This window comes from Somniosus microcephalus, chromosome 1 (assembly GCF_052327205.1).
Source record: "Somniosus microcephalus isolate GS21.2 chromosome 1, FLI_Smic_1.0, whole genome shotgun sequence".
NCBI lineage: Eukaryota > Metazoa > Chordata > Chondrichthyes > Squaliformes > Somniosidae > Somniosus > Somniosus microcephalus.
In genome coordinates this window covers 2,530,309-2,553,542 of record NC_140987.1, presented here as the reverse complement: position 1 = coordinate 2,553,542, position 23,234 = coordinate 2,530,309, and the positions used below count along the sequence as shown (strand labels likewise).

General features: G+C 46.2%; 1 protein-coding gene across 1 annotated transcript in view; it reads right to left on the bottom strand.

The window, feature by feature from the left end:
• Positions 1 to 23,234, bottom strand: part of LOC147123888 (nipped-B-like protein) — an 832,420-nt gene that overhangs the window by 33,248 nt on the left and 775,938 nt on the right. Inside the window, 5 exon segments of the mRNA XM_085963154.1 lie at positions 2,218 to 2,486; positions 2,774 to 2,920; positions 5,953 to 6,153; positions 14,390 to 14,497; positions 18,555 to 18,745. Of these exon segments, the coding sequence (XP_085819280.1) occupies positions 2,218 to 2,486; positions 2,774 to 2,920; positions 5,953 to 6,153; positions 14,390 to 14,497; positions 18,555 to 18,745 (916 nt within the window).

Below are 23,234 nucleotides of genomic sequence, written 5' to 3'. Positions count from 1 at the left end.
CGAGGTTACAGGTGATGGATGAGAAAGGTAGTGGAGGACCGAGGTTACAGATGATCGATGAGAAAGGTAGTGGAGGACCGAGGTTACAGGTGATGGATGAGAAAGGTAGTGGAGGACTGAGGTTACCGGTGATGGATGAGAAAGGTAGTGGAGGACTGAGGTTACAGATGATGGATGAGAAAGGTAGTGGAGGACCGAGGTTACAGGTGATGGATGAGAAAGGTAGTGGAGGACTGAGGTTACAGGTGATGGATGAGAAAGGTAGTGGAGGACTGAGGTTACAGGTGATGGATGAGAAAGGTAGTGGAGGACTGAGGTTACAGATGATCGATGAGAAAGGTAGTGGAGGACCGAGGTTACAGGTGATGGATGAGAAAGGTAGTGGAGGACTGAGGTTACAGATGATCGATGAGAAAGGTATTGGAGGACCGAGGTTACAGGTGATGGATGAGAAAGGTAGTGGAGGACTGAGGTTACAGGTGATGGATGAGAAAGGTAGTGGAGGACCGAGGTTACAGGTGATGGATGAGAAAGGTAGTGGAGGACCGAGGTTACAGGTGATGGATGAGAAAGGTAGTGGAGGACCGAGGTTACAGATGATCGATGAGAAAGGTAGTGGAGGACTGAGGTTACAGATGATGGATGAGAAAGGTAGTGGAGGACCGAGGTTACAGGTGATGGATGAGAAAGGTAGTGGAGGACCGAGGTTACAGGTGATGGATGAGAAAGGTAGTGGAGGACTGAGGTTACAGGTGATGGATGAGAAAGGTAGTGGAGGACTGAGGTTACAGGTGATGGATGAGAAAGGTAGTGGAGGACTGAGGTTACAGATGATGGATGAGAAAGGTAGTGGAGGACTGAGGTTACAGACTACGAAGGCGTTTGAAATGGAGATAAATGTATTGGAGCAAAATATGATTCATTATGTCAATATAAGGACTTTTAAGCCTACGATAGGTTTTTGGCCTCACTCTAGATCGGCTCTATAGTAATGGAAGCAAGGTCAATGCGCACTGTTCTGGACAGTGGAAAAACATTGTAAAGCATGTGTGGACAACAGGAATCGTGGAAATATCCAAGAATTTATTAATAAGGACCTCCTGAGTGGACTCATTTGGCCTCAAAGGTAAGAGGTAGGTGGGTGAGTAATGTAATAGCATCTGTCTGAGGCTGAAGCACACTGTTTGCAACTTTGGTGTCATATTTGACTCTAAAATGAGCTTCCAACCACATATCCGTGGCATAACCAAGACCGCCTACTTCCACCTCCGTAACACCGCCCGACTCCGACCCCGCCTCAGCTCATCCGCTGCTGAAACCCTCATCCATGCCTTTGTTACCTCTAGACTTGACTATTCTAATGCACTCATGGCCGGCCTCCCACGTTCTGCCCTACGTAAATTTGAGGTCATCCAAAACTTTGCAGCCTGTGTCCTAACTCACACCAGGTCCCATGTACCTATCATCCCTGTGCTCACTTGACCTACATTGGCTCCCGGTTAAGCAACTCCTCGATTTTAAAATTCTCATCCTTATTTTCAAATCCTTCCATGGCCTCGCCCCTCCCTGTCTCTGTAATCTCCTCCAGCCCCACAACCCCACCCCCCCCCACCCCGAGATATCTGCGCTCCTCTAATTCCGGCCTCTTCAGCATCCCTGATTATAATCACTCAACCATTGGTGGCCGTGCCTTCAGCGGCCTTCGGCTCCGGAATTCCCTGCCTAAACCTCTCCGCCTCTCTTTCCTCCTTTAAGATGCTCCTTAAAAACCTACCTCTTTGACCAAGCTTTTGGTCACCTGCCCTAATTTCTCATATGGCTCGGTGTCAAATATTTTGTCTTATAATACTCCTGTGAAGCACCTTGGGACATTTTACTGCATTAAAAGCGCTATATAAATACAAGTTGTTGTACAGATCAGCCATGATTCCACTGAATGGAAGAACAGGTTCGAGGGGCTGAATGGCCTTCTCCTGTCCATATGAATGCAGGACTCTCCTAAACCTCCTGGCACCGATTGGGGCAGGATCCTTGGGGATGTTGTATGGAATGATCGAATCAATGTTACCTGTTTAGAAAATCAAGTTACCAAATCTCTCTGGTAAGTAAACAGGAAGATTTGAAAGTCGGCTGAGTGAACAGACACAGAAAGATAGAGGAAGGGTTTGACCGTTGAGAACTGTGCAGAGTGTTCAGTTTTAAAGCTCCACCTCGTACCTGTCTGAGAAGCCGTACAGGTTCTTCAAATGCTGCTTCAGGACCAACAGCAACAGGATTCCCTGAGAGGCATTCACAAACTCCATGAGAGGGGTTGAGTCTGGAGGCAACCGAGAGAGCACATCTTCCAGATCATCATCCTCGTCATCACTCGAGTCAGAGTTAACACGTCTTCTAGATCTGCGGGGCCGCTGCACCTCATCCTCACTCTCACTGTCTTCTGAGCTCGAGGGTCTCTTTTCCTTCGGTGCTGCTTCTTTCAACAGAGACTGAAATGACAGTCAGTTTAAAAAGTAAGCTGTCAAATATCTCCTTTAAAATGGAGTCCCACCCTGCTCACTATTCCAGACAGTATCACTGAATGTAGTCTAGTGAACAGAATGAAATTAACACGAGGCAGTTTCTCATCAAGTACTGGTATCAGCCCCGCTGCAGCTTTGAAGAAGGCTGCTGCACTGTACCTCCAGCTCATCATGTGCACCCAACCTGGACATCATTTTGATTTTTGGTCTTGCTCTGTTGAGCTGTGATTGATAGACCCCAAATTCACACTTACCTCCCTGAAGGACTGCAGCAGATTACTTCCAGATACTGAAAGCGTGATGTCAATGTGGTGCATTATAAACAGAGGCTCCTCCTGCGTCTGGAAAGGGAAACAGGCCAAGTTGTCCGCTATGTACAGCAGGATGTTCACCTCGGTTTTCTATACAGGAGGAAAACAAAGTTCGAACAGGTTCAAATTGCCATTTCAGCTTTTGGGTAATTCTGTGCGTCTCCTGCCCCCAATTTCCTTTTCCAGTATTAGCAATCTTTTATTAAACTAACCGGCGGAGTGCGAGATTACCCAACGTCAGAATGGACTTCAATATTCTGCGAATGTAGCGCGACCTCTACATACAGAATGGGCAGTTGGTACAATGGGAGAAGTGAAAGGGACACTGCTGTGGGAGGCAAAGGAGGAGATTGCAGGGGCTCTGACACAAATTTTCAGAACCTCTCTGGCCACAAGGGATGTACCAGAGGACTGGAGAACAGCTAATGTAGTACCATTATACAAGAAGGGTAGCAGGGATAAACCAGGGAATTACAGGCCAGTGAGCCTAACATCTGTGGTAGGGAAATTATTGGAAAAAATTCTGAGGGACAAAATTAGTCTCCACTTGGAGAGGCAAGGATTAATCGGGGATAGTCAGCATGGCTTTGTCAAGGGTAAATCATGTCTGACAAATCTGATTGAATTTTTTGAGGGGGTGACTAGGGGGGTGGATGAGGGAAATGCTGTGGATGTGGTTTACATGGACTTCAGTAAAGCTTTTGACAAAGTCCCGCATAGGAGACTGGTCAAGAAGGTAAGAGCCCATGGGATCCAGGGTGCCTTGGCGCGTTGGATCCTAAACTGGCTGAGTGGCAGGAGGCAGAGGGTGATGATCGAAGGATGCTTTTGTGACTGGAAGCCTGTGTCCAGTGGGGTACCTCAGGGATCGGTGCTGGGTCCCTTGTTGTTTGTGATCTACATAAATGATTTGGATGAGAATGTAAAAGGTATGATCAGTAAGTTCGCAGATGACACGAAAATTGGTGGGGTGGTAAATTGCGAGGAGGAAAGCCTCAGGCTACAGGACGATATAAACGGGTTGGTCAGATGGGCGGAAAAGTGGCAAATGGAATTTAACCCTGAAAAGTGCGAGGTGATGCATTTTGGACGGACAAATAAGGCAAGGGAATACACAATGAGTGGTAGGACCCTAGGAAGTACAGAGGGTCAGAGGGACCTTGGTGTACATGTACATAGATCTCTGAAGGCAGCGGAACAGGTAGATAAGGTGGTTAAAAAGGCATATGGGATACTTGCCTTCATTAGCCGAGGCATAGAATATAAGAGCAGGGAGGTTATGATGGAGCTGTACAAAACGCTGGTGAGGCCACAGCTGGAGTACTGTGTGCAGTTCTGGTCGCCTCACTATAGGAAGGATGTGATTGCTTTGGAGAGGGTGCAGAGAAGATTCACCAGGATGTTACCTGGGATGGAGCGCCTCAGCTATGAAGAAAGACTAAACAGGCTGGGGTTGTTTTCCTTGGAGCAAAGAAGGCTGAGGGGGGACCTGATTGAGGTGTACAAAATGATGAGGGGCATAGATAGGGTAGATAAAGAGGAACTTTTCCCCTTAGTAGGGGGGTCAATAACAAGGGGGCATAGATTCAGGGTAAGGGGCAGGAGATTTAGAGGGGATTTGAGGAGGAACTTTTTCACCCAGAGGGTGGTTGGAATCTGGAACTCACTGCCTGAAAGGGTGGTAGAGGCAGGAACCCTCACAACATTCAAGAAGCATTTGGATGAGCACTTGAAATGCCATTGCATACAAGGCTATGGACCAAATGCTGGAAAATGGGATTAGACTGGACAGGGATGGATGGGCGGCGCAGACACGATGGGCCGAAGGGCCTCTTTCTGAGCTGTAAAACTCTATGACTACTTTTAAAACTTTACATCCTCCAGCACACTGCAAAGGAAGCCTGGCTTGGGATCTGCTACACAGCTCTTTGAAGCAGCTGACAGCAGATGGCACAGAAGGCAGTGGAGGCCAATTCATTAAATATATTCAAGAAGGAGTTAGATATATTTCTTAAGGCTAAAGGGATCAAGGGGTATGGGGAAAAAGCAGGGACCGGGTACTGAATTTGGATGATCAGCCATGATCGCATTGAATGGCGGAGCAGGCTTGAGGGGCCGAATGGCCTACTCCTGCTCCTATCTTCTATGTTTCTATGTCACATAGGGAGGGATGATGCTTGAGCTTTGCAGGTAACTTTTGAAGAATGAGGAAGACCATACTGAAGGTAGATTTAACATTCTTCCCCATGCTTTACTCAAAAATAAACAATACAAGATACAGATGTGAGCCACTATGACAATTGTGGCTAGATTCTGACCACCAATAAACTCTATCCTATGACCAAAGTTCAAATTCCGTACAACCACTGTGCCCATTCCATAGGCAAGATGGACTCTGGACGCCCAGGTCAGCTTTCCCCTTCCTACATTACCACAGTACGATCTGGTTACTGATTCTCTGGTCTGAGCCAGAATGATCACTGGAACTGACTGATCAGTATATGTACACCACAGTGCTGAGCAGCATTAACATTCTTGGCAGCCGATCCGGTGAGGGGAGTCACTCCTGTCTGTTCACAGTGCTGCTCACAGCATCAAACAACAGGTAGTGGCAGAGGGAAGGAAAGACATGGGAGGATCCAGCACAGAACCGAGAGCAACTGAGTTATACTGATCAGAGTAACCAATGGAAAATAGAGTGTGAACATAAAACTTGCCAAAACCCATTTATTTAAGCACTATAGCTAGTGATCACTACAGGCAGATTCCACGGATCAGAGGGACCAACAAGTGGAATCAGTAAAACAGCTCCAGGCCACCGCTATGGCAGGTCAGAATCAGCCAGAGCAATAGGCTGGGCAGAGAGCCTAACCTTCCTCCAAAGAATTGGAAGACCCTGCTTACGGTTGCTCCAGTCGTGCTTCCTTATTAGTTCACCCTCCACCTAGTTGGGCTGTAAAGCCAAGTAGCAGAAGAGCTGGTGGGTCTTTGAGGGCTTCTAGCCAGTTTGGAGTTCAACAGGTGCCAAACGTGCTTGCAGCCTGAGCTTTCACGATGAGGCAATATAAGATTTGGTGAAAACCTTGTGGACAGTGTTGAAGAACCCTCTGTTGTTGACTCACCGCACTGTCATCGAATAGGTTGAGTAAGGCGATGAGGAAGACGCGTCGATGTTGTCGGTTTCCTCGGATCATGCTGAAGAGATGTGAACACAAAGCAGTCACACTCTCCTCCTGCCTGAAGCCACGGATTAACTCCCTTATATCAGAGTGGATGGACTGTTGAAGCTGGTATGACATCTTCATCCCTGCTACTGCTTTCATCTGGGAAAAAGCAGAGTGTACAACGATCAGCATCTCTCATCCCACTCAAACATGAAGACAATTAGGGGACAAACTAATTAAAATATCCACATTTCTATATACGACACAGGGTTACAATATATTTAAATCTACGGCTGCTACTTAAAGAACTTCATAGAATGATATAGCCCAGAAGGCGGCCATTCAGCTATCCACTAGTCCCATTCCCTGCCCTTTCCCCATAGCACTGCACGTTTTCTCCCTTCAAGTATTTATCCAATTCCCTTTTGAAAGTTAATATTGAATCTGCTCCCACCACCCTTTCAGGAAGGGTTAGTAATAATTTGCTGCGTAAAATAATCTCTCATTTCCTCCCTGGATTTTTTGACAATCTGAAATCTGTGTCCTCTGGTTATTGACCCTCCTGCCAGTGGAAACCGTTTCTCCCTATTTACTCCAGTAAAACCCCTCAATATTATGAACCACTTTATTAAATTTCCTCTTAACCTTCTCTGCTCTAAGGAGAACAATTCCAGCTTCTCCAGTCTCTCCACATAACTGAAGTCCCTCGTCTCTGGTGCCATTCTAGTACATTTCCTTTGCACCCTCTCTAAGGCCTTGACATCCTTCCTAAAGTGTGGTGCCCAGAATTGAACACAATACTCCAGTTGGGGCCTAACCAGTGATTTATAAAAGGTTTAGTGTAACTTCCTAGCTGTTGTACTTTATGCCTCGAGTTATAAAGCCAAGAATCCTGTCTGCTTTTATAAAACAGATTGTCCTGCTACCTTCAAAGATTTGTGTGTGAACCCCCAGAAAGTTGTGTTCCAGCACCCCGTTTTAAATTTTACCATTTAATTTATATTGCCTCTCATCACACACTTCTCTGCATTAAATTGCATTTGCCACGTGTCTGCCCATTTCACCGGTCTGTCTATATCCTCCTGAAGACTGTAACTATTCTCACTGTTTACTACATTTCCAAGTTTTGTGTCATCTGCAAACTTTGAAATTATGCCCTGTATAACCAAGTCCAGGTCATTAATATATATCAAAAGGAGCAGTGGTCCTAATACCGACCCCTGGGGGACACCACTGTATACTTCCCTCCAGTCTGAAAAACAACCATTCACCTCTATCTGCTTTCAGTCTCTTAGCCAATTTTGTATTCATGCTGCCACGGTCCCTTTAATTTTGCTAACAAGTCCATTATGTGGTACTTCATCATTCACCTTTTTGAAAGTTCATATACACATCAACCCTCTCTGTTAATTCATTAAAAAACTAAACCAAGTTAGTTAAACATGATTTGTCTTTAACAAATCAGTGCTGGCTGTCAATTATTTGTCCATGATTTTCGTATGATTTGCGGCCATAGATGTGATTCCAGGATGTTATGTTGCCTCCCTGGTGCCAGGGTCAAGGATGTCACTGAGCGGCTGCAGGACACTCTGAGGGGGGAGGGTGAACAGCCAGAGGTCGTTGTCCATATCGGTACCAACGACATAGGCAGAAAGAGGGATGAGGTCCTGCAGGCAGAGTTTAGGGAGCTAGGAGAGAGATTAAAAAGCAGGACCTCAAAAAGGTAGTAATCTCCAGATTACTCCCGGTGCCACGTGCTAGTGAGTACAGGAATAGGAGGATAGAACAGATGAATGCGTGGCTGGAGAGATGCTGCAGGAGGGAGGGCTTTAGATTCCTGAGACATTGGGACCGTTTCCAGGGAAGGTGGGACCTGTACAAGCTGGACGGGTTACACCTCAACAGAGCCGGGACCAATATTCTCGCAGGGAGGTTTGTTAGTGCTGCTGGGGAGGGTTTAAACTAGCTTGGCAGGGGGATGGACACCAGCATATAGGAGTAGAAAAGAGGAATAAGGTGCATGAACGAGCGAGTGTGTTGGATAGTACTAGAGAAGATAGTACTAGAGGCGGTAGTAGTACCCTATTAGATAGGAGCAGACTAAGAAAGACTACGAAAAATTCAAAAATGGGTTTACAGTGCATGCACGTAAACGCACACAGTGTGGTGAATAAGGTTGGTGAGCTACAAGCACAATTAGCCGTGTGGCAATATGATGTGGCAATAATGGAAATGTGGCTTAAAAACGGTGAGGACTGGGCACTTAATATTCAAGGGTACAAGGTGTTCAGAAAAGATAGGGAAGGAAAAAAGGGAGGTGGACTGGCAGTGCTGATTAAGGAAGACATTGTAGTGTTAGAAAGGGAGGATGTTCTTGAAGGGACAAGGACAGAATCCATTTGGTTAGAGTTGAGGAGCAAAAAGGGTATGATCACACTATTGGGGTATTCTATAGGCCTCCAAATAGTGAGAGGGAGGTAGAGGAGCAAAACTGCAGGGAAATTGCAGAGATATGCAAGAGTTATAGAGTGGTGATATTGGGGGACTTTAATTACCCAAATATCGATCGGGATAATGCTAGGGTAAAGGGAAAGGAGGGGGAGGAATTTCTGAAATGTGTTCAGGAGAATTTCCATGACCAATATGTTCTTTGCCCAACGAGGAAGGAGGCATTGCTGGATCTGGTGCTGGGGAATGAGGTGGGCCAGGTCGACCAAGTGCCTGTGGGAGAACACTTGGGTACGAGTGATCATCGTATCATAAGATTTAGATTAGCAATGGAGAGGAGCAAGGATCAATCTAGAGTGGAACTTCAAAGCTGGAATAGGGCTAACTTCAATGGGATGCGAAAGGATCTAGCCAGGGTAAAATGGAACCAAAGACCGACAAGAAAAACTGTAACGGAACAAATGGGTGATCTTTAAGGAGATGTTGCAAGTACAGGCTAGGTACATTCCAACAAGAGGGAAGGGTAAGGGAACCAAAGCAAGGTCTCCTTGGATGACGAGGGAGATCGAGAAGATGATGAAACAAAAAAAGAGGGTGTATGATGCATGTCAGGTGAATTCTTCAAGGGAGAACCAGACCAAATACAAATACAGTAAGTTGAGAGGGGAAGTGAAGATGAAAATAAGATTGGCAAAGAGGGAAGATGAGTGTAGAATGGCGATTAACATAAAAGAGAACCCAAAAATCTTCTACCGGCCTGTAACATAGAAACATAGAAGATAGGAGCAGGAGTAGGCCATTCGGCCCCTCAAGCCCGCTCCGCCATTTGATGCGATCATGGCTGATGATCCAAATTCAGTACCCTGTCCCTGCCTTCTCCCCACATCCCTTGATTCCAGCAAAAAAAATGTTTTTTGTTTTTCATACAGACCCCAGCATCTGCAACATTTGACCCCTTGTGACCCCACCTCATTGTTCTTTGATGTAATGTTTTCCTGACTGACCTGTTTGGACACCATTCACACCTTTGATTGCTGTGATTATCTCTCTGCCGAGGTGTGATAAATGGCAGTTAGAAAGATTACCTGTAATCATCTGGCAGTATTCTCTGACTATATAAGCTGTGTCTTTATGCATCTCTCCACTTCATCTGACGAAGGAGCAGCGCTCCGAAAGCTTGTGATTTCAAATAAAACTGTTGGACTATAACCTGGTGTTGTGTGACTTCTTACATTGATTCCTTTAGCCTTAAGAAATATATCTAACTCCTTCTTGAACATATTTAATGAATTGGCCTCAACTGCCTTCTGTGGTAGAGAATTCCACAGGTTCACCACTCTCTGGGTGAAGAAATTCCTCCTCATCTCTGTCCTAAATAGCCTACCCCTTATACTTAGACGGTGACCCCTGGTTCTGGACTCCTCGACCATCAGGAACATCCTTCCAGCATCTAGTCTGTCTAGTCCTGTTAGAATTTTATGTTTTGATGAGATCCCCTCTCATTCTTCTAAACTCCAGCGAGTACAAGCCCAATTGATCCAATCTCTCCTCATACGTCATTCCTGCCATCCCAGGTATCAGCCTGGTGAATCTTCGCTGAACTCCTTCCATGGCAAGAACATCCTTCCTCAGATAAGGCGACCAAAACTGCACACAATACTCAAGGTGTGGTCACAACTGCAGCAAGGCATCCTTGTTCCTGTACTCAAACCCTCTCGCTATGAAGGCCAACATACCATTTGCCTTCTTAACCGCTTGCTGCACCTGCATGCTTACCTTCAGCGACTGGTGCACAAGGACACCCAGGTCTCGTTGCACTTCCCCCTTCTCCCAATCTATTGCCATTCAGATAATAATCTGCCTTCCTGTTTTTGCTACCAAAGTGGATAACCTCACATTTATCCACGTTATATTGCATCTGCCATGCTTCTGCCCAATCACCCAACCTGTCCAAATCATCCTGGAGTTTCTTGGCATCCTCCTCACAGCACACACGCCCACCCAGCTTTGTGTCGTCTGCAAATTTGGAGATATTACATTTAGTTCCCTCGTCTAGATCGTTAATATATATTGTGAATAGCTGGGGTCCAAGGACCGATCCCTGCGGTACCCCACTAGTCACTGCCTGCCACTCGGAAAAAGACCCGTTTATTCCAACTCTCTGCTTCCTGTCTGCCAACCAGTTCTCTATCCAAATCAGTACCTTGCCCCCAATCCCATGTGCCTTAACTTTACACGCTAATCTCTTATGCGGGACCTTATCGAAAGCCTTCCGAAAGTCTAAATACACCACATCCACTGGTTCTCCCTTATCTATTTTACCAGTTACATCCTCAAAAAATTCCAGTAGATTAGTCAAGCACGATTTACCCTTTGTAAATCCATGTTGACTTTGTCCGATCCTGTCACTGTTTTCCAAGTGCTCTGCTGTTACATCTTTTATAATGGACTCTAGCATTTTCCCCACTACCGATGTCAGGCTTACCGGTCTGTAATTCCCCGTTTTCTCTCTACCACCTTTTTTGAATAGTGGGGTAACATTAGCTACCCTCCAATCCATGGGTATTGTTCCAGATTCCATCGAATGTTGGAAGATGATCAGCAATGCATCTACTATTTCTAGGGCCACTTCCTTAAGTACCCTAGGATGTAGATTATCAGACCCTGGGGATTTATCGGCCTTCAATCCCATCAATTTCCTTAACACCATTTCCCTACAAATACTAATTTCTTTCAGTTCCTCCCTTTCATCAGACCCTATGTTCCCCGACATCTCTAGGAGGTTATTTGTGTCCTCCTTTGTGAAGACAGAACCAAAATATATATTTAATTGGTCTGCCATTTCTTTGTTCCCCCGATTCTGACTGCAAGGGACCTACGCTTGACTTCACCAATCTTTTTCTCTTCACATATCTATAAAAGCTTTTACAGTCAGTTTTTATGTTCGCTACAAGCTTACTCTCATATTCTATTTTCCCCTTCTTAATTAATCCCTTTGTCCTCCTTTGTTGAATATATTGAGAGTAGTTAACAAAGCATATGGGATCTTGGGCTTCATTAATAGAGGTATTGAGTACAAAAGTAGAGAAGTTATGCTGAACCTTTATAAAGCGCTGGTTAGGCCACAACTGGAGTATTGCGTCCAATTCTGGTCACCACACTTTAGGAAGGATGTGAAGGCCCTTGAGAGGGTGCAGAGATTTACCAGAATGGTTCCGGGGATGGGGGATCTTAGCTACAAGGACAGGTTGGAGAAGCTGGATTTGTTTTCATTAGAGCAAAGGAGGCTGAGGGGTGATTTGATAGAGGTTTGCAAGATTATGACGGGTTTGGATAGGCTAGACGGGGAAAGGCTGTTCCCATTAGTTGATGGTACAAGGACTAGGGGGCACATATTTAAGGTTTTGGGCAAGAGATACAGGGGGGATGTGAGGAAAAACTTGTTTACGCAGCGAGTGGCGAGGACCTGGAATTCGCTGCCGACGGAAGTGGTGGAAGCGGAGACACTCAATGTTTTCAAGGGGAGACTGGATAGGCACTTGAGAGGTTACGAGGATAGAGCAGGGGAATGGGACTGACTGGATTGCTCTAAAGGGAGCCGGCACGGACTCGATGGGCCAAATGGCCTTGTTCTGTGCCGTTATGACTATGACTAACTCGATCAGTTAGTCAAACATAATTTGCCTTTAAAAAATCCGTACTGACTTTCATTTATTAGCCGATACTTTCCAAATGCCGATTAATTTTGTCCTGGATTATTGTCTCCAAAAGTTTCCTCACGTTAGGCTGATTGGCCTGTAGATCCTTCTCCCCTTTTTAAGGAGTGTAAAATCTTCCAGTTCTCTGGCACCACCCCCACAATCAAGGAGGATTGGAAGATTGTGGCCAGAGCCTCCACAATTTCCACCCTTACTTCCCTCAGTAATCTAGGATGCATCCCATCTGGACCGGATGACTTTTCTGCTGCCAACCTTTTAAGTACCTCATTTTTATCCTATTACACTCTCTTCCTTTACTGTGACATTGACAGCATCCTCCTCTTTTGATGCAAAATACTATTCAGTATCTCAGCCATTTCCTCTGCCTCCACAAGATCATCTCCTTTTTGGTCCCTGATCGACCCCACCCTTCCTTTTGACTACCCTTGTACTCTTTGTATATTTATAAGAAGGCTTAAGTGTTTCTTTTTATGTTACTCACTAATCTTTTCCCTTACACTCTCTTTGCCCCTTTTATTTCCTTTTTCAATTCTCCTTTGCACTCTGTATGCTGCTTAATTCTCGACTGAATTATGAGCCTGACATTTATCATAAGTCTGCTGGAAACACTCAGCAGGTCAGGCAGCATCTGTAGAGAGAGAAACAGAGTTAACGTTTCAGGTCGATGACCTTTCGTCAGAACTGAAAAAAGCTGGAGATGGAACAGGTTTTTAAGCAAGTGTAGGGGCGGGGGCGGGGAGGAAAGAACAAAAGGGAAGGTCTGTCATAGGATGGAAGGCAGGAGAGATTAAGAGACAAAAGGGATGATGGTGCGAGGCAAAAGGAGATGGGAATGGGACAAGAAACAAAAGAGGACTCCAGATGAAGTGTAAATGGCAATGGCAGAATGATCGACAGCTGTCATGTGAGAGAGAAAAAAATAATGATGGGGCAGAGATTATGGTCTGAAATTGTTGAACTCTATGTTGAGTCCAGAAGGCTGTAAAGTGCTTATCGAAAGGTGAGGTGCTGTTCCTCGAGCTTAAAAACCCAATCTAAACAAAGGAAACTACGAAGGTATGAGGAGTGAGTTGGCTATGATAGATTGGGGAGCTTCATTAAAAGGCATGACAGTGAATAGGCAATGGCTAACATTTAAGGAACGAATGCATGAATTGCAACAGTTATACATTCCTTTCTGGCGCAAAAACACAAAAGGAAAAGCAGCCTATCCATGGCTAACAAAAGAAATTAAGGATAGTATTAGATCCGAAGAGGAGTCATATAAAGTTGCCATAAAAAGTAGCAAGCTGGAGGATTGGGAGCAGTTTAGAGTTCAGCAAAAAAGGACCAAGAGATTAATTAAGAGGGGATTGGGGGTAATATACTGGCATGGATTGAAAATTAATGTGAAGTTATCCACTTCGGTAGGAAAAACAGAAAGGCAGAGTATTATTTAAATGGTGATAGATTGGGACATGTTGATGTACAAAGGGACCTGGGTGTCCTTGTACACCAGTCACTGAAAGCAAACATGCAGGTGCAGCAAGCAGTTAGGAAGGCAAATGGTATGTTGGCCTTCATTGCAAGAGGATTGAGTACAGGAGCAAGGATGTCTTACTACAGTTATACAGGGCCTTGGTGAGACCACACCTGGAGTACTGTGTGCAGTTTTGGTCTCCTTACCGAAGAAAGAATATACTTGCCATAGAGTGCAGCGAAGGTTCACCAGACTGATTCCTGGGATGGCAGGACTGTCGTATGAGGAGAGATTGGGTCAACTAGGCCTGTATTCACTAGAGTTTAGAAGAATGAGGGGGGAATCTCATTGAAACGTATAAAATTCTGACAGGGCTAGACAGACTGGATGCAGGGAGGATGTTCTAGACCCCCCCCCCCCCTGGCTGGGGGGTCTAGAACGAGGGGTCACAGTCTCAGGATACGGGGTAGGACATTTAGGACTGAGATGAGGAGAAATGTCTTCACTCAGAGGGTGGTGAACCTGTGGAATTCCCCACCACAGAAGGCCGTGGAGGCCAAGTCACTGAATATATTTAAGAAGGAGATAGGTAGATTTCTAGATACAAAAAGCATCAAGGGGTATGGGGAGAGAGCGGGAATATGGTATTGAGATAGAGGATCAGCCATGATCATACCGAATGGCCTACTCCTGCTCCTATTTTTCTATGTTAATGACTTTTAATTAATGAGAGTTAACAGTAGCCTGGCAGTGGGTGGGAGTCACTTACATGTACAAATCCGGTGTACTTTTTGTCTATTTCCACCAACTGCTGATCTGATTTGTTGCGCATTGTAGATTCTGGGTCTGTTCCGATGGCAATCAGATATGGCACACACTGTGTAATGGAAGCAAACATAGGACATGAGAAGGAAGCAGTTGTAAATCATGCAGATAGTGCTGGGCTGTCTTCATATCACTCAAGGTGGAAACTTTCAAGTCCACGAGTGTCTGTGCATTATAAAAACTGTTACTGAAAAGTTCTGCAACCAGCCATATCAACGCTGTAGTTACAAGAGCAGGGCAGAAGCAGTCAGTGACAGGACCCTCAACACCCGGCTGGATGGGAGCAGTCCCAACAACACCCGTGAAGCTCAACATCATCCAGGACAGAGCAGGTTGTTTGGTCAGTGCCCTCTGCCACTGTACTCAATTGGCACCCGTTCCGCACTGTGGCTGCAGTGTGTACAATCTAAAGAATGCACGGCAGCAACTCATCAAAATTACTTCAGCAGCACCTCCCTCCCCTGCAACCTCGAAGAACATAAGAAGTGAGAGCAGGAGCAGGCCATTCGGCCCTTCGAGCCTGCTCCGCCATTCAATGAGATCATGGCTGATCTGCCTCAACTCCATATCCCTTGATGCCCTTACTAGTCAGAAATCTATCGACTTCTGTTTTGAATATACCCAATGACTGAGCCTCCACAGCCCTCTGGGGTAGAGAATTCCAAAGATTCACCACCCTCTGTGTGAAGAAATCTCTTCTCATCTCAGTCCTGAATGGCCTACCCTTTATCCTGAGGCTGTGGCCCCTGGTTCTAGACTCCCCAGCCAAGGGGAACATTCTCCCAGCATCCACCCTATCAAGCCCTGGAATAATTTTGTATGCTTCAATGAGATCCCCTCTCATTCTTCTGAATTCAAGGGAATACAGGCCTAGTTTACTCAATCTCTTCTCATGCGTCAGTCCCGCCATCCCAGGAATCAATCTCGTGAACCTTCGTTGCACTCCCTCTATGGCAAGTATATCCTTCCCTAGGTAAGGAGACCAAAATTGTACACAGTACTCCAGGTGTGGTCTCACCAAGGCCCTATATAATTGGAGTAAGACTTCTTTACTCCTGTACTCAAATCCTCTTGTAATGAAGGCCAGCATACCATTTGCCTTCCTAATGGCTTGCTGCACCTGCACATTCACTTTCAGTGACTCATGTACAAGGACACCCAGGTCCCTTTGAGCATCTGTATTCCCCAATCTTTCACCATTTAGGAAATACTCTGCCTTTGTTTTTTCGACCCAAGTGGATAACTTCACATTTATCCACATTATAATCCATCTGCCATGTTCTCGCCCACTCACTAAGCCTGTCGAGATCCCCTTGAAGCCTCTTCGCATCCTCTTCGCAACTGACACCTAGCTTTGTGTCATCAGCAAATTTGGAAATGTTACATTTAGTCCCCTCATCCAAATCATTGATATAGATTGTGAATAGCTGGGGTCCAAGCACCGATCCTTGCGGTACCCCACTAGTCACAGCCTGCCATTTTGAAAAAGACCCGTTTATCCCTACTCTTTGTTTTCTGTCTGTTAACCTATTCTCAATCTATGCTAGTATATTGCCCCCAATTCCATGTGCCCTAATTTTGTTCACCAACCTCATGTGTGGGATCTTATCGAAGGCCTTCTGAAAATCCAGATACACCACATCTACCGGTTCCCCTTTGTCTACTCTTCTAGTTACATCCTCAAAGAACTCCAATAGGTTTGTCAAACAGGATTTCCCTTTCATAAATCCATGTTGACTCTGCCCAATCTTACTATTAGTTTCTAAGTGCCCAGTTATTGCATCCTTTATAATAGATTCCAGCATTTTCCCAACTACTGATGTGAGGCCAACAGGTCTGTAGTTCCCCGTTTTCCCTCTCCCTCCTTTCTTAAATAGCGGGGTTACATTTACTATCCTCCAATCTGCAGAAACCCTTCCAGAATCTATAGAATCTACTGAGAAGAAAAGCAACAGCAATGCTGTGTGAACACTGACACCTCCAAGTCGCACCAAGTCAGACACCAAACTGAACTGGACATGCATTGCCATTCCATCATCATCACCTGGTCAGTATCCTGGAATTCCCGATGTAACACCATTGTGGGAGCACGATTAGCACAAGGACCGCAGCAGCTGAAGGGGAAGGTGCACCACGTTCTCAGGGCAACTAGGGATAGGCGACAAACATGGCACACATTGGGCGAGTGGGGTTCTCCTGTATCACTAGCCTGGGGTTCTTGCATGGCCGACCAGGATCCCTGGCCAATGACACTGCAGATTATTCGAGACCCCGGCCAATGACACTGCAGATTGCTCGACTCCCCGGCCAATGACACTGCAGATTGCTCGACTCCCCGGCCAATGACACTACAGGCTGCTCGAAACCCCGGCCAATGACACTGCAGATTGCTCGACTCCCCGGCCAGTGACACTGCAGATTGCTCAACTCCCCGGCCAATGACACTGCAGATTGCTCCAAACCCCGGCCAATGACACTGCAGATTGCTCGACTCCCCGGCCAATGACACTGCAGATTGCTCGATTCCCCGGCCAATGACACTGCAGATTGCTCGATTCCCCGGCCAATGACACTGCAGATTATTCCAGACCCCGGCCAATGACACTACAGACTGCTCGACTCCCCGGCCAATGACACTGCAGATTGCTCAACTCCCCGGCCAATGACACTGCAGATTATTCCAGACCCCGGCCAATGACACTACAGACTGCTCGACTCCCCGGCCAATGACACTGCAGATTGCTCAACTCCCCGGCCAATGACACTGCAGATTGCTCGAAACCCCGGCCAATGACACTGCAGATTGCTCAACTCACCGGCCAATGACACTGCAGATTGCTCGAAACCCCAGCCAATGACACGGCAGACTGCTCGAAACCCCGGCCAATGACACTGCAGATTGCTCGAAACCCCTGGCCAATGACACTGCAGATTATTCGAGACCCCGGCCAATGACACTGCAGATTATTCGAGACCCCGGCCAATGACACTACAGACTGCTCGAGACCCCGGCCAATGACACTGCAGATTATTCGAGACCCCGGCCAATGACACTACAGACTGCTCGAGACCCCGGCCAATGACACTGCAGATTATTCGAGACCCCGGCCAATGACACTGCAGACTGCTCGACTCCCCGGCCAATGACGCTGCAGATTATTCGAGACCCCGGCCAATGACACTGCAGACTGCTCGAGACCCCGGCCAATGACACTGCAGATTATTCGAGACCCCGGCCAATGACACTGCAGACTACTCGACTCCCCGGCCAATGACGCTGCAGATTATTCGAGACCCCGGCCAATGACACTACAGACTGCTCGAGACCCCGGCCAATGACACTGCAGATTATTCGAGACCCCGGCCAATGACACTGCAGACTGCTCGACTCCCCGGCCAATGACGCTGCAGATTATTCGAAACCCCGGCCAATGACGCTGCAGACTGCTCGAAACCCCTGGCCAATGACACTGCAGATTGCTCGAGACCCCGGCCAATGACGCTGCAGACTGCGCGAAACCCCTGGCCAATGACACTGCAGATTGCTCGAGACCCTGGCCAATGACACTGGTGGAGAGTCATTGGATTGCAATGTCACTGCAGCACACTTGCGATTCCTGCCCAAACAGCATCACTGCAGTCCACACAAGAACCTCCAACAGCATCACTGGAGCTTACTTGGGACAGACCCTTCTGCCCAAAGTGCTGCTGCTGTTGTCAGATGTCCAGTCCAGTGTGAACCTGCACTAAACACAGCCTGTGCACACGCATCAGCCCAGCCTATTCACTCGCTACATGGCGTCTTTTGTATAAATTAGTTGTGATGAATCATTCACAATGCTACTTTTTTAAAATTCACCCTTTTTTTTTAAAAAAAAGGAGACTTAGACTTCAAGTAACAGGAAACCCTGGCAGAGAAACCATGGTGAAGATCAGCAAAAACAATTAGCACAATACTTTCTTTCTACTCAAAAACCGTTATAAAATGTAATATATTAGGTTGATCGTAATAATGTTTAAACATGCTATAAACAGTACTCATACATCATTGTATCTCTTGGCTTGTTTTACCATTTAATCACTGATGCCAATACACAAACACAGCTTACTTGGACAGGGTGGACCAGGCCCTGGTTTAGCGTCAGAGCGATGACATTAAGTGCAAAGTGGCGCACAGGAGAGTGCGTGTGGAAAAATGCTTCCAGAACCTGTTTGAGGTAGAGCTGCATGATGGAACTGCTCATCCCTGAGGAAATATCGCCCATCTCCTTGAGATCTTCCTGTTTCGACATTTTCTTCCCTGTGGGAACAGAGGACATAGCTCATATGCAAAATGAATAAACAGTTCATTGTACAGTAGATGTCAAACATGAATATTTGTTATGTTCCTCCTTCCCACTAAAATTGCCGCAGGTGCAAGATGGTTCTCCCATTCCCACAGCTTGCCATGGTTACATCCTGCTGCTAAACTGCTCTCCCATTCCCACAGATCATCTTCACTCACTTCTAAAAAGCCAATGCATGAATTTCCTAAAAGGAGGCTGCGTTCCACATTGGTAAAAGATAATCTTCCAAAGTTCTCTCGATTCAGGAACCGTTCCTTCAGATTGAAAAATGGCACTCTGCGATTTATGAAAGGTGAGGGGAAACCAGGGAATTATAGACCAGTTAGCCTAACATCTGTTGTCGGGAAATTACTAGAGTCTATAATTAAGGATCGGGTGACTGAACACCTTGAAAAATTTCAGTTGATTAGAAAGAGACAGCATGGATTTGTGAAAGGTAGGTCATGCCTGACAAACCTAACTGAATTTTTTGAAGGGGTGACTAAAGCAGTGGACAGGGAATGTCCATGGATGTTATATATATGGACTTCCAGAAGGCATTTGATAAAGTCCCTCATAAGAGACTGTTCACTATAGTTGAAGCTCATGGAATTGAAGGCAAATTATTGACCTGGGTAGGAAATTGGCTGAGTGCAGGGGACCGAGAGTAGGGGAAATGGGCGGTGCTCTAATTGGCAGGATGTGACTAGTGGTGTCCCGCACGGATCTGTGTTGGGGCCTCAACTATTCACAGTATTTATTAACAACTTAGATGATGGGATAGAAAGCCACATATCCAAGTTTGCAGAGGACACAAAAATAGGCGGCATTGTAAGCAGTGCAGATGGAAGCATAAAATTACAAAGAGATACTAGAATAAGCGAATGGGCAAAACTGTAGCAAATGGACTTCAATGTAGGCAAATGTGATGTCATCCACTTTGGACTGGAAGAGTGTATTTTCTAAATACAGGTTGAACCCCGGTAATCCGGCACCCGACACCTTCGGTGGTCCGGCACGAGGAAGGTCCTGCTGTCACATTCCCTCCCTGGGATGGGTCCGGCTCGGGTCCTGGGACCGCTCGGCGGAGCGATGGAGCCCGAGCCGCCTGTGGGCGGCGGCGGCACAGGGATGGCAGCAGCAGGAAGAGGAGGAGCAGGTGGTGGCAGTGTTTGTGGTGACTTTTGACACCTTCAATGGTTCAGAATTTTCAATGGTCCGGCACCGGCCTGGTCCCGAGGGTGCCAGATTACCGGGGTCCAATCTGCAGTGAAAAAGCTAAAAACAGTAGAGGTCCAAAGAGACTCGAGATCCCAGATACATAGATCATTAAAATGTCATGAACAGGTACAGAAAATAATCAAAAAGGCCAATGGAATGCTGGCCTTTATAACTAGAGGACTAGAATACAAGGGGGTAGAAGTTATGCTGCAGCTGTACAAAACCCTGGTTAGCCCACACCTGGAGCACTGTGAGCAGTTCTGGGCACCACACCTTAGGAAGGATATATTGGCCTTGGAGGGAGTGCAGAGTAGGATTTACTGGAATGATAACAGGACTCCAAGGGTTAAATTACGAGGAGGGATTTCACAAATTAGGGTTGTATTCCCTGGAATTTAGAAGGTTAAGGGTTGATTTGATCGAAGATTTCAAGATATGAAGGGGAACTGATAGAGCAGATAGAGAGAAACTATTTCCGCTGGTTGGGGATTCTAGGACTAGGGGGCACAGTCTAAAAATTAGGGCCAGGCCTTTCAGGAGTGAAGTTAAGGGTGGTAGAAGTTTGGAACGCTCTTCCGCAAAGGGCATTTGATGCTAGATCAATTGTTAATTTTTAAATCAGAGATTGATAGATTTTTGTTAACATAGGTATGAAGGGATATGGGGCAAAGGTGGGTCTATGGAGTTAGGTCGCAGATCAGCCATGACCTCATTGAATGGCAGAACAGGCTCGAGGGGCTCAATGGCCTCCTCCTGTTCCTATGTTCCCTGTAACTTTTTTCCCTTCAAGTATTCATCCAATGCCTGTTTGAAAGTTACTACTGAATCTGCTTCCACCACCTTTTCAAAAAATGTTTCCTCATGTCGCTTTTGGTTCTTTTGCCAATCACCTTAAATCTGTGACCTCTGGTTATCGACCCTTCTCCCACTGGAAACAGTCTCTCCTTATTGGAACACCTCTATCAAATTTCCTCTTAACCTTCTCTGCTCTAAGGAGAACAATCCCAGCTTCGCCAGTCTCTCCACATAACTGAAGTCCCTCATCTCTGGTACCATTGTGGTAAATCTCTTCTGCACCCTCTCTAAGGTCTTGACGTCCTTCCTAAAGTGTGGTGCCCAGAATTGAACACACTATTCCAGCTGAGACCTAACCATAGAAACATAGAAGATAGGAGCAGGAGTAGGCCATTCGGCCCCTCGAGCCTGCTCCGCCATTTAATGAGATCATGGCTGATCATCCAAATTCAGTACCCTGTCCCTGCCTTCTCCCCATACCCCTTGATCCCTTTAGCAGTGATTTATAAAGGTTTAGCATAACTTCCTGGCTTCTGTACTCTATTCCACTATTAATAAAACGAAGGATCCCGTGTGCTTTTTAACAGCCTTCTCAACTTGTCCTGCCACCTTCAAAGATTTGTGTCCATACACCCCCAGGTCTCTCTCTTCCTGTACCCCCTTTAAAATTGTACCATTTAGTTCATATTGCCCCTCTTCATTCTTCCTACCAAAATGCATCACTTCACACACCTCTGCGTAAATTTCATCTGCCATGCGTCTGCCCATTTTACCAGCATAAGAACATAAGAATTAGGAGCAGGAGTAGGCCATACGGCCCCTCAAGCCTTATCCACCATTCAATAAGATCATGGTTGATCTTCGACCTCAACTACACTTTCCTGCACTACCCCCATATCCCTTGATTCCCCTCGAGTCCAAAAATCTATCTATCTCAGCCTTGAATATACTCAACGACTCAGCATCAGCAGCCCTTTGGGGTAGAGAATTTCAAAGATATACCACCCTCTGAGTGAAGAAATTCCTCCTCATCTCAGTCTTAAATGGCCAACCCCTTATACTGAGACAATGCCCCCTAGCTCTAGGCTCTCCAGCCAGGGGAAACAACCTCTCAGCATCCACCCCGTCAATTCCCCTCACAATCTTATGTTTCAATGAGATCACCTCTCATTCTTCTAAACTCCAGAGAGTATCGGCCCATTCTACTCAATCTCTCCTCATAGGACAGCCCTCTCATACCATGAATCAATCTAGTGAACCTTCGCTGCACCGCCTCCAAGGCAAGTGTATCCTTTCTTGGGTATGGAGACCAAAACTGTGCCCAGTACTCCAGGTGTGGTCTCACCAAGGCCCTGTACAATTGTAGCAAGACTTCCTTACTCTTATACTCCAACCCCTTGCAATAAAGGCCAATATGCCACTTGCCTTCCTAATTGCTTGCTATACCTGCATGCTAACTTTGCGTTTCCGGTACGAGGACACCTAAATCTATCAACAGGTGGTGCATTTTGGAAGGAGGAACAGGGAGGGGCAATATACACTTAATGGCACAGTTTTAAAGAGTGTGCAGGGACAGAGGGACCTGGGAGTTAATGTGCATAGGTCCCTGAAGGTGGCAGGACATATTGAGAGAGTGGTTAACAAAGCATATGGGATCTTGGGCTTCATAAATAGAGGTATTGAGTACAAAAGTAGAGAAGTTATGCTGAACCTTTATAAAGTGCTGGTTAGGCCACAGCTGGAGTATTGCGTCCAGTTCTGGTCTCCACACTTTAGGAAGGATGTGAAGGCCCTCGAGAGGGTGCAGAGGAGATTTACCCGAATGGGTCCAGGGATCTTAGCTACAAGGACAGGTTGGAGAAGCTGGATTTGTATTCATTAGAGCAAAGGAGGTTGAGGGGTGATTTGATAGAGGTGTACAAGATTATGATGGGTTTGGATAGGCTAGACGGGGAAAGGCTGTTCCCATTAGTTGATGGTACAAGGACTAAGGGACACAGATTTAAGGTTTTGGGCAAGAGATACAGGGGGGATGCAAGGAAAAACTTTTTTACACAGCGAGTGGTGATGACCTGGAATTCACTGCTGACGGAAGTGGAGACACTCAATGTTTTCAAGGGGAGACTGAATAGGCACTTGAGGGAAATAAACTTGCAGGGCTCCGGGGACAGAGCGGGGGAATGGGACTGACTGGATTGCTCCACAGAGAGCCGGCACCGACTCGATGGGCCGAATGGCCTCCTTCTGTGCCATTATGACTCTATGACCAACATTTAATAGTTGAGGTCCTCATTAACTCTGTTTCTCTCTCCACAGATGCTACCCTGACCTGCTGAGTTTTTCCAGCATTTCCTGTTTTTATTTCAGATTTCCAACATCCGCAGTATTTTGTTTTTAATAGTTTCTCACCATTTACAAAATATTATACATAAGAACATGAGACGTAGG